The 12,898-nt window shown below is 31.8% G+C and overlaps 1 protein-coding gene and 1 non-coding gene across 2 annotated transcripts; one reads left to right on the forward strand and one right to left on the reverse strand.

The window, feature by feature from the left end:
• Nucleotides 1–8,760: 8,760 nt before the first annotated feature.
• LOC103839617 lies at nucleotides 8,761–9,147 on the reverse strand. Its single transcript, XM_033281007.1, has one exon. The coding sequence runs from the start codon at nucleotides 9,069–9,071 to the stop codon at nucleotides 8,859–8,861; it is 213 nt and encodes a 70-aa protein (XP_033136898.1). The 5' UTR covers nucleotides 9,072–9,147; the 3' UTR covers nucleotides 8,761–8,858.
• Nucleotides 9,148–10,248: 1,101 nt separating this feature from the next.
• TRNAL-UAG lies at nucleotides 10,249–10,328 on the forward strand. Its single transcript has one exon. It is a non-coding gene; the product is annotated as a tRNA-Leu (tRNA).
• Nucleotides 10,329–12,898: the final 2,570 nt, after the last annotated feature.

Here is a 12,898-nt window from a genome sequence, read left to right on the forward strand (position 1 = left end):
TGGAAAAATTTCATAAAAAACTAAAAAAATACTCCAACTACATTTTGACATTTTTTTATCCAGATTAATACTTTAGCTAATTTGTTTGTTCACTTTAACATACTAACTTTTTTAATGTATTCATTTTAATACTTAAACTATGCTTATTTTAACCAAAAATATTAATAAGTTGAAAGAAAATTAAAAAACCTATAAATTGAAAAAAACCTATAAAAATTTATAATTTCCTTTTAAATTTTAGAATAAAATAAACTAAATTATAAATATCCTTAATATTTTAATTTTAGTTTTAATGTAAATCTGTTTTCTGAAATTTGAAACTAATTAAATGTTTCATTTAAAATTATTTTTTATCAATTTTAAAATTTCATTCATAATTTAGTTAGTTTTATTCTTAAAATTATTTATTAGGTCTTGAGTTTAGTGTCAAATACAAAATTATGTCTTGCATTTGATTTTTTTTTTCCGACAAACTTAACATTTATTTATTTCAAAAGTTGATTATCTGAATCGAGTTTGGAGTTAGCCATAATGGAAACGCCGGCTCTCACCCATGGCAATATGGACATTTGTCATGGGTCCATGGGTCTATAATTTTTTTTTGTTGTTTTAAAGGTCTATTCAAAACATAAAAAAACTATATTTTCACAATTAGTTTTGAGATAGTTTTTTTTATCTGTCCCAACTTTTAGAGCTCAAATTAAAAAAAAAATATAGAAATGAAAAAATATAGAAAATATTTATAAAATGATTTATATTTTGTGTTTCGCCCATGGTTATTATATTAGTTAAGACGGTACTGCATAATGGTGGATGTATACAATCACTATAGAAACAACCATTCGGCGGTCTATGTTTTGCTAATAAATGAGATACATTGTTATAGAAAAACAATCACATTAATTAAATATATAGTTTAATTTCGAATCTCACAATTAAACACACAAAATATACATATAAAATCTATGGATCTATTTTTATGAGGGGAAAATGAAAAACATAGATATAATAATCTGAAAAATAAGAAAAAATTGTAAAAAACATAAGGAAAAGATGGGCAGACTACCTATTATGACCAAACAAATAAAATCATTAAATATGTTTACGGTTGTAGCGCTGAGATACAATTTTTTGTTTGGTTTTGGCGATTCGGATTATGTAGACTATAAAATAGTTACTTTTAGGGACTAATGGAATAAACCCTCAACTATTGACACATCCATATTTAAACCCTCAAATATTTTTACAATGAAATAAATCCTTAAGTAAAGCCTGTTAGAAAAATCGACCCACCGTTTTAACCGATGTTTAAACCCAAACATTTTTTTTGCCTTTTACCATTTGAATAGAAAAACGACAAGGCTTAGAGCATGAACATCCCAAGGTTCTTAGAGAGGTTTTTTGATAAAATGTGGGCCCACTGACGCGTGGGTCCCACAAAAATTTAAAAACTACTCCCTAAAATCCCCAAATAAGGATCAGTAATTGAAGGGTTTTGGCACTGTTAGCGGGCCCCACCGACACGTGGCAATCCACGATTGGTTTATTTTATATATATATACTTTTTTTTAGAAAACAAAAAAAAAAGAAAAAAAAAACAAAACTTAAGGACCCAAGCGATAATCATGGTCTTAGCACATAAACAACAAGTTTTTTATTTAAAGCACACATAGTTTGGTTGCTAGCAGTATTTTTACACCTGACTTGGAAAACTCATCAGTTATCCGATAAGTAATCCAATTTGAGTTTTAAAAAATATTTATAATTTAAAAGTGATAAATTCTGTAAAAATCACTAAACCCCGCAATTCCGCTATCAGTTAAACCACCAGACAAATTTAGTAAAAAAATTTTAGATTTTTTAAAAATTTATATTATTAAAATCTGTGTTGTGTTCCAAACCAAAAAGTAGGTTTTCAATTTTTATTAGATGATATGATTTGGTATCATTTTATGTTTGTTATCGATAACCTATTACAATTTTGATGTTTTACTTTTAGTTTATTTTAGATTTAACTCTTAACTTGTTACAAACATTGTAATTTCAATTATTTTTAAATATTTTTACGAGAAATGAAAATTAAAAAGAAAACAAATATTTTGTAGTTTTTGATAAATTTTTTGCTCGTATATTATTTTAGTAGATGCATTATTGTTTTTTTTTGTTTTTAATGCATTCTTATTTTATTTCATTTAAATGGTATAAAGAGGAAAAAATGTTAGGTTATAAACGTTTGTACAGACAGAAGTCAACTTTTGTAACAGATTTTAGTTAATGATTTGTTCCATTACAAAAATACTTGAGGGTTTAATTATGGATGGATAAATAGTTGAGGGTTCATTTTCTAAATCATTTTAATTTCATTTATATCGCTACATGAATCTGAACTTCCACACAAAACACAAATCTGAACGTACGTTTTCATTTGAACGGGATTACAATACTGGGAAGGAAATAATACAAATGGTGTCTAATTGTTTACTTTGAAATTAATTGAGTAATTATGTTGCATCTACGAAGATTTGTACATAGCATTTCATATAAATTTGATCTCAGTTTATCTTTATTTTTAACAGGGTCTGCTAATCTATTAATCTCAGTAAAACATTGCAGACGAGCTGTTGAACAAAAAAAATGAAAAAATTTGATACTGTGATGTAGAAAAGAAATGCCACTTGGCTCGACTTATCAAAAAGCCCCTAAATGCTTACAACCTCCCGTAAAATAAGACAATTCAAAATTGAGCATAAAATTTTCAAATCTGACTATTTTATTTTGGATCGAAAACACTTATAGTTATTAAAGTTTTTAAAATATAAACAAATTGACAAGTAACCAGATATAAAACTCGAAATACAATTTAATAGAGATGCATGGTAAGGTAGGCGAACAGTTACTAACGTGGATGCATTAACCTCAAATGGTCAATTCAACAATGAATTGTGTGAGTAGATAGTCAGTATTAGTTGTTCAACACCTATGTTCTTCTTTTTCAAAATCTTATATTTCGTACAAAATGTTTTAGTCTTCTAACGCGTTACACCTACTTGTTTGAATGATATTCATTCTTTTTTTCAGGTTAATGCACATAGATTAAGAAAATATTAATTTTACATATTTACAAAATAAAAACGCAATTACTTATACACCTAACCATATTTCAACCAACAGAAAAATAAATTAAAATATATTATTAGTAATTTTGCATTAAATTTATAAAACGACATTTATTTTGAAACGAAAAATTGTAATCTACAACGTCAATTAAACTGAAACGAATGGAATAATGTACAAATTGTCAATACTAACGGAGGTCTCAATGTTTCATCAACGCAACTTTTATCCTCGCATTTTTGTTAACATGCGAATATATTTAATACTACATTTTTATTTATTTTTATATAATATGTTTGCCATATGTAATGCTATAAACGTTATGTAACACTTAGGTCACTACGGTCCGCAGGTTTTCACACTACAAGAAAACAGCGTAATTCTGACGGACATTCTGACAGAAAATGAGATCTTCGGAATATTCCGACGAATTTCCTTGGAATATACCGATGAAATACCGAGGATATCATATTCTTCGGAAAACACCGACGAATATCCGAAGAAATTCCGAGGGATAATAGGATTTAGGTATTTCCTCGGAATTTCCTCGGCATAGTCCGAGACTTTTCCGACGATTCAGGGCTTTGCTTTTAGGGTTTCTGTTTCCTCGGAAAAGCCTCGGAATATTCTGAGGCTTTTCCGAGGAAGTAGGGTTTTTAAACCGAAAACAACGTTTTGCGGTTTGAATAACACTTATATAACCCCTATTAAGTGTCTTAGACTGATTATGAAGTCAAAAATTTGTTTAAGTGAAACACTTATATAACATTTTTCCGATTGTATGAACGAAATCCCCACAACATAAGAGAAACACTTATACACTTTAATGAATGGTAAAGGGAATACTTATAATTCGTTTTGAAATTTTGTTATTTCATGGTTTATGATCATCTATACAAAGATTCCTCAATGGTATGCATTGCATTTGTATAAGAAATGATATAGGGCAAAAAAATTTGATGTTTTGAAACCCCAAACATGTGTTCCTCGGAATTTCCTCGGAATATTCCAAGGAAATTCCGAGGAACAATATAAATTAATAGAAATACATGCACAGGATATTCTTTTTCCTCGAATTAATGAAAATATTCCGAGGAAATTCCGACGGATATTTAAGTGGCCTTCGGAATTTCCTCGGAATATTTTCATTTAACCGGGCAAACAAGCCGCCAAATATTTCGCGAAAATTGAAATTGAAAATACTAAAGGAATTCCGACGGAAAATATCCGTCGGACCCTAGGTTTTATAAACTCGAAACGCATCTTCTTCCCCATTTCTCTCTTCTTCCTCTCCGGCGATCTCTCTCTCCTTCCGGCGTTCTCCACCTTCTCTCGCGACGATCTCTCCGGCGAATCCTCTCCATTCCCTTACAAATCATGTAAGGACCCTATCCCACTCTCTTAGGTCCTATTTGTTAGGTTTTTAAGTAGATTTGATGATTTTAGAAGTTTTTTGATAGATTTTTATTAGGGTGATTGGGTAGGATTGTGATTTGTTGTGTAATAGGTTTAGAATTGTGATTTGGTTGTGTTGAATTGATTTAGAACTTTTTTATAAATTGTTTATTATTTTTGTATTTACAAAACGTTTTTTCTATATAAATTTGATTTTACAAAACGTTTTTTGTACATAAATTTGATTTTTGGATTTATAAAAGATGATTTCATATTTATAAAAATATTTATATTTATTAAAACTAATTTTGTATTTATAAAACATTTTTTTGATTTATAAACACTATTTTTTATTTTTGTATTTATAAAAACTATTTTTAAATATACAAAACGTTTTTTGTATATAAATTCGATTTTTGGATTTATAAAAGATGATTTCATATTTTAAAACTAATTTTGTATTTATAAAACATTTTTTGATTTATAAACACTATTTTATTATTTTTTGTATTTATAAAAACTATTTTGAATTTATAAAAAGATGATTTCATATCTATAAAAAAAATTATATTTATAAAACTAATTTTGTATTTATAAAACTTTTTTTGATTTATAAACACTATTTTATTATTTTTTGTATTTATAAAAACTATTTTGTATTTATAAAAAGATGATTTCATATCTATAAAAATATTTATATATTTTAAAACTAATTTTGTATTTATAAAACATTTTTTTGATTTATAAACACTATTTTATTATTTTTTGTATTTATAAAAACTATTTTGTATTTATAAAAAGATGATTTCATATCTATAAAAATATTTATATTTATTAAAACTAATTTTTTATTGATAAAACATTTTTTTGATTTATAAACACTATTTTATTATTTTTTGTATTTATAAAAACTATTTTGTATTTATAAAAAGATGATTTCATATTTATAAAAATATTTATATTTATTAAAACTAATTTTGTATTTATAAAGCATTTTTTATTTATAAAAACTATTTTATTATTTTTTGTATTTTAAATATGTTTTCTATTTCAATTTTAATTTTATATTTTCGAATTTCAATTTTAAAAAATAAATTTATAATTTTTTTTTAATTTTGGAAATATTCCGAGGAAGTGTATCCCTCGGGATATTCCGACGACATCTGTCTCGGAATATTCCGAGGACTTTCCTACGAAGTGGTGGTCTTCGGAGTTTCCTCGGAAATTGATTTCATCGGAATTCCGTCGGAAATTTCCGAGGGATTTCCGAGAAAAAATTAATTTCCGAGGAGTTATTTCCGAGGATTTTTTTCGTCGGTATGTTGTCGGAATCGCGTTATTCCGACGACATACCGATGATTTTTTCCCTCAGTATGCTGCTGTTTTCTTGTAGTGTCATGTCCTACATCAGCCTATGGATCCCATCTTCGTCCAGTGGCATGTATGTTTATTTCGAACATTTTATTGATTCTGCAAATTATCAAGTGAATTTTCTCCGTCTTTATCTTTATTTATACAGTGCAAAACATATTTGTTGATAGATCATCTATCATTAGATTGTTTTTCAGGTTTTTACTGAATAAGACTCCGTACTTACTTCGTCGACGTTAAGTTTACATTCAACAAGTGAGTTTTGATTAAAAATTACGTTAAGCGTTAATTTGGAGAGCAAAAATGTAAGCATGGATATAAAAGGAAACAGGAACAAACAATCGAGAATATGATTATAACTGGTGCGAATTTATGGCAACTATTCTTGTTAAACACTTTTGTATCATCTTTATTGTCTGACTGTTTATCACAAAAGAATAGTGCTAATTTTCAGTTTAGACTGTAACTGAAAGAGGACCTTGGGCATATATAGGAGACAAGGAACGATTTAGGGCCTGACTGGTTTAACCGCAGCGGTTGCGGTTGCGGTTGCGGGAGTTTGCGGATGCGGGTGGTTGCGGTTTCTAGCGGTTTTAAGAGATTTGTACGACTGGTTATGCGGTTAGAAATTTGTGCGTTTGCGGGATACTTATGACTGGTTAACTACCAAATGCAGCAGCAGTTAAATAATAAATTAACAATATATACATTTTATACAATTATAAAAATATCAAAAATAATAATATTATAATAAATATAAAATTTATATTTAGAAAGTTATAGTTTAAATTTTTTTAAAATATAGAAATATTTTTATTTTAAAGTTTTATAATATTAATTAAAATTTAATTGATATATTTTAGCATTTTTATAATTTCAGTTTAATTTTTTTATTGAATTTTTTTATTTTTGTATTTATATTGTTTTGGAAAAAAAATAAATTTTTTTTATGCTCCCGCAAACGCCCGCAACCGCAAACGCTAGCTGGAACCAGCTTTTGAATTTATGAGGTTCAGAGCGATTTGGAGCGATTTGGAGCGGTTTAGAGCGGTTTGAACGATTGTTGCAAAACGCCAGCAACCGCTACCAACCGCAAAAGCTGCGTTTGCGGGTGGTAGCGGGAAAACCAGTCAATACCTTAATCCTCTAGACAATGTACATATATAATTTAGCGGTACACTTACTTGTTACTTTCTCCGTACTCGCTACTTGACCGGTATAAAGGGCGAAACTAAGTAGTAGACTATGGGTGCCTATGCAACCACTAAATTTTCACATTTGATTATTATACAAGGTAAATGAGAGGAAATTATTAGATAAACTGGAAATTCATTATTATTGCACCCATTAATTTGGTTTACAAGTTTTATGCACCCAGTAAAATTTAAGTCTAGATTCACCCCCTGTTGGTACTTGAACCGTAAAATCGAGTATATGATCTGACCAAGTCGAGTATCAAATATTCTAATTTAATTACTTACACATACAAGACAAGTATTAAGACAAAAGTAATTACTTGGTATTATTTAGCTTGTTACTCGTTCTTGTTAATGAACAAAGAAACATTTTTCTAAATCATAGTAAAATAACTCGTTTATATTTCAATTTTTATAAATGGATTAAATATAAGTGATATATTCATATAAGCATTTTGAAGTTTTTTTATATATTATATTTCTTGAATTAACTAAAACATAGAAAACTGCAAGTACTCGATTTTAACAAATAATTATCAAGTAACTTGAAAGCAATTACAAGTAATAAGTAATAAAACAAGACAAATAACTTGCAAGTCGATCTTCTTTTTAGCAAGTACTTGAAACTGCAAGTACTCGATTTTAACAAATCAAGTACAAGTCCAAAATTTTAATATTCGTACAAACTACGCCGAATACCAAGTATACTGGCATTACTCGACTTGTACCCATCCCTACTATGGTATATAGACGTTCTAGACAGTCCAAGAACCCCAACCAAACATAACTCGTCATCGACTTTGTCAATCCTACATTGCATTGACTCAACTTGTACTAAAATAAGATGTGGCGAGAAACGACTGATAAAATTTTATCTATAGACCAAGAACTACTGGATTCGAGTTTGTTGGAATCATCACATGATAACTATAACTTGATTTAAGTTGAACTTAAATATCAAATATAATATAGAAACCCAACTGATGTCAAAAAAAAATTAGAAACCCAACTAATTCCCATCATACTGTCATTATGAACCTTTATTCTTTCCTCGACATTCAAGAATCACGATAAACATTCTAATTTTACCACAAAGAAAACGTTTTAACCTTGGACCAATATGATGAATTGTTGATGTTGCACTTCTATTCTGCAGATAGCTAGCTATACCAAACGCATATTCTCCATATATATTTAACTAACAGCGTGATCGCCTAATTAATCTTTTTAAGATAGAATGCAAATTTTAGCTGCAGGAATTTCTGGTAATATTACAGTTACAAAAAGAATATCTGGTAATAGTATAGATTAGGTCAAATCTCTAGAACATAAAAATACATTGACACGTTTCTTTTTGTATATACGTACGTACTTTGCTTGGACTTACGAACCTGGACGAAAGTCGAAAACATAAAAAAATTCCAACATTAAATAAAAATGATTCCACAGCACATTACAAAGTTTAGTACTAGTATGTGATTTCTTGCTTATTTAGAAAATAGATAACACATTTAGCATAACAGGTTATTACACATGCTTATTACACATTTACACATTACAAAGTTTGCTACCTTTACACATGCTTCTGTAGATACCAAGATGGAAAAAATGAAAATTTGAGTCATTAAATACAGTAACAGGGTAAAAATCATAATAGCAGAAACGTACGTAGAAGAAAATTTCGGTATTCAATTGAAATACTTAGAATCAAATTTACATTATATAAACTAAGAATACAAAAGAAAAGAATCACAGTTTACCCAAAAAAAATATACTGACATGTTAGAATTTGCAACCGCAACAAAGAAAGAAAAAAGCAAGCTTAGAAACCAAAACCATTGCTTCGATGATAGACATGATTCTGAATCTCAAACTGTCGAGAAACGACAGCTTAAGACTCAATCTCTTCCACTTTAGCCCTCCAAGTCCCAAAAATTTCCACCTCGTCCTTTCTTTCCTCGTCTTGAATATCGAAAAGCTCCCCTTTCCCATCATCTTTTAGTTTTGAGATTCTCGAAATCGAATTGTGAAGACAGAAGAAATTAGATTATTACGTTTTATTTATGGTTTCTTGTTATAGAAGTCTTCGCAGACGAAGGAAGGAGTTTTATACAAGCCGTAGTTGAGGGTGTTTTGGTTATTAACAGGCATTGATCCCAAGCGCGTTTTCAGATTCCAGTTTCCAATGATCAACTTAGGTGTCCTGACGTGAGGCACTCTGGCTCTTTCCAAAGAAGTTCGTTGATAAGTATATATAATGTTTATCTATTGAGCTATATATATATATATCGTATGATTATCCTATTTCTTATTGGTATTTAAGTTATTCATATATTTTTATAGGAAAATTTAGGGTATTAGTTAGTTTTTTGATTCGTAATATTTCTGATTTTTTTATCTTGGAAAAGATCCAGATGACCCTATCCTACTTTTATTTCATTTTTTACTTAAATGTATTTTATACCAAATTGTTCCTGAAACATGTATCTGAGGAGGAACAAATGTACTTTTTGCCTTGATTGATCATTGATAAGACGAGTGACCTCATCCCATTCACTAGTGTATTGCAATATACAATAACTTTTGAGTAACGTTTCTCCATATCTCCTCTGAGAATCTCCATTGGAAGAAAAGGTGGTTTAGAGTTTCGAGCATCGCAGAACAGAGAGGAAAGTTTTTGTCGCTGCAATGTTCTAGTGGGAGATTCTGTCACCTGTTGTAAGCCTATTCTTGATAACTATCCAACCCATGAAGGGGTAGTATTTTGGGGTGTTGAATTGAAACCTGATACCTATGTACCAGTCGACTGTTGGCTGGGCTGTTCGAGTTAGTCTCCAAGATTCCTTAGAGCTAAACCATGCTCTGTACAAGAGAGTAGAGCATCTAAATCAGCTTTTAATAAGGTACGAGAGCCTTGACGGGGATCAGCTTCCACATCCATTTTTTAATCTATGTAACAATATTTATCTCAAAATATCACTTTAACGCAATACTACTAAATGATTCAAACTTCCGGAATAACTTGTATATTTGTTGATATAGTATTCAGATGTATCACTCTCAGTTTCAGACACAGAAGAGAGTTGCATAAAGAATTGTTAACAAATTAGGAAGATAACTCCATTTCCACAACAAAATAATATATAATATATAATGAAGACAATCAACAAATGACAGTTTGGCCGAGTGGTCTAAGGCGCCAGATTTAGGCTCTGGTCCGAAAGGGCGTGGGTTCAAATCCCACAGCTGTCATAATTTTTCCGACTCCTTTGTTTATCTTTTTTTTTTTATTCCAGTGGACGTTGTTGACTTCGCCGCATAATTATTGGAGTTAAATGGGTCAAAGTCAAGTAAGCATTAACATAGTATCCGGTAGAATGTAGACGTGGTATTGTTAATGGGTCAATGTCAAGTAAGCATAGTATCCGGATACAGGTTGTCCAAATCGACTATATCATCATATTGTATTTGAATGAATCCTTGATCCATATGAGACCATTAATTGAATTCGTTTCAAAATAGCATATATATTGTGGATGTGTCAACTGAAAGATATATATATAATTTTGGCCTTTACATTGGACAAAAATAACAATAACATATCTAAACAAAATAAAATACTATATTTTTATCCATAACTAAACAAGGCAAGATATATTAAAATGTAACAAAAAAGAAAGAAAGATTAGGTAAAAAAATTGTGCGGTGAAAGTATATATGAAAGAAGTACAACTTGAAGGCTTCAATTGTATCAACGTAACCAACAAATCACAACATCAAGCTCAAAACGATGCAGTTTCATTTGTGAAAATCCTAGAGTCCAAGAAATTAGTTCAGGCCCAACCCAAGACCAGTCAACGGAACACTTCAATGGTCACAACAGATGAAGACAAAATCAGAGCTGGCAAAGAGAAGAGAAGAGGAAAAAGGATAGCGACTGAGTGTACTAAACTGAGAAGTGGTCCTGAACTGTACAACTCATTTCAAGCCCTTGGATGTCTAGGAGAAGAAGGATGAGGACACGTCAATAGAGAACTAAGGCTTTCATCATTTACTATATAAGTGTGTATTGAGACATTGTAAAAACTTAAGAAACAAGAAATAGAAAATTGCATTTTCAAAAAACTTATTTCTTCAACTTTGATGGTATCAGAGCACCATGGAAGCTCTTGAACTCTACAATCCACCTTCACTCAAGATAGTGAACTCAGTTACAGTAAAACTCACAGAGAGGAACTATCTTCTATGGAAAAATCAGTTTGAAGCTTTTCTTAATGGTCAAAGACTTCTCGGTTTCGTCACCGGCGAGATACCTCAGCCCACTCCGACATTACCAGTTCCGGGAATCAACGGCACTACGACTCCGGTTTCAAACCCAGACCACCACACCTGGTTCCAAACAGATCAGGTCATAAAGTCGTGGCTTTTAGGGTCTTTCTCCGAAGACATTCAGAGTCTAGTCGTCTCGTGTAGCACATCTCACCAGATCTGGGTCACTCTTGGCAAACACTACAACCGACCAACATCATCTCGCCTGTTCGAGCTACAACGCAAACTTCAAACTGTCTCAAAGCAAGCCAAGACCATGACAGAATACTTGACTGACATAAAGCTCATATGTGACCAACTCGCGTCTATTGAGAGTCCTGTGACAGAACGCATGAAGATCTTTGCAACATTACAAGGTCTGGGGAAAGAATACGAGCCCCTCATAACAAGCATTGAAGGAGCTGTGGATATGCTGCCAGATCCCACTCTTGAAGACATTCTTCCACGTCTTCATAGCTATGAAGCTCGTATTCAACGATACAACACTTCCTCTGACGTATCACCACACCTTGCGTTCAACGTGGAAAGATCAAACTTTCAGTCCAGTTACTACAACTCAAGAGGACGTGGCCAGTCTAACGGCCGATTCGGCAGAGGCAGAGGACGCGGTCACTTTTCCACAAGAGGAAGAGGCTTTCACCAGCAACTTTCCTCATCAGGATTTCGCTCCGGCTCCTCTGCTTCATCAGTTTCTTCAGATGATCGTCCTTCCTGCCAGATCTGTGGAAGATACGGACACACCGCTATGCGCTGTTGGCATAGATTCAACAACAGCTACCAAGAGGAAGAACTACCAATGGCTATGGCAGCGATGCACATTACTGATGTTACAGATCACGCGGGTGCGGAATGGTTTGCTGATTCAGCGGCTACATCTCACATAACAAGTTCTCCACACCACCTTGCGAACTCTCATCCTTACAGAGGTAATGATGCAGTCATGATCGGAGATGGCAACTTTCTGCCTATAACTCACGTTGGTTCCACAGACATCGCTTCAACCTCAGGTACCTCTCTTCCTCTTAAAGATGTTTTGGTGTGTCCTGGAATCGCAAAATCCCTACTGTCTGTCTCTAAGCTTACAAATGATTATCCATGCTCTTTTGAATTTGATGACAATCGAGTGTTTGTTAAGGACAAGCAAACCAAAAGGGTCCTGAGACAAGGAAGCACCCGTGAAGGTCTCTACAGTCTCAAGTCTCCAAAGCCACAAGCTCTCTACTCAACAAGACAGATCTCAACAAGCGATGAAGTGTGGCATAGGAGGCTGGGCCATCCTCACGATCAAGTTCTGAAGTATCTGAATCAAATCAAGTCTATTGCAGTCAATAAAAGCTCTCTGAAGATATGCGAGTCATGTCAGCTAGGGAAAAGTAGTCGTTTACCGTTTGTAGCTTCTAGTTTTGTTGCTTCAAGACCCCTAGAGAGAGTTCATTGTGATCTCTGGGGTCCCTCACCTGTTACATCTAATCAAGGATTCCGCTTCTATGTAA

The sequence above is a fragment of the Brassica rapa genome, chromosome A09, assembly GCF_000309985.2.
Source record: "Brassica rapa cultivar Chiifu-401-42 chromosome A09, CAAS_Brap_v3.01, whole genome shotgun sequence".
NCBI lineage: Eukaryota > Viridiplantae > Streptophyta > Magnoliopsida > Brassicales > Brassicaceae > Brassica > Brassica rapa.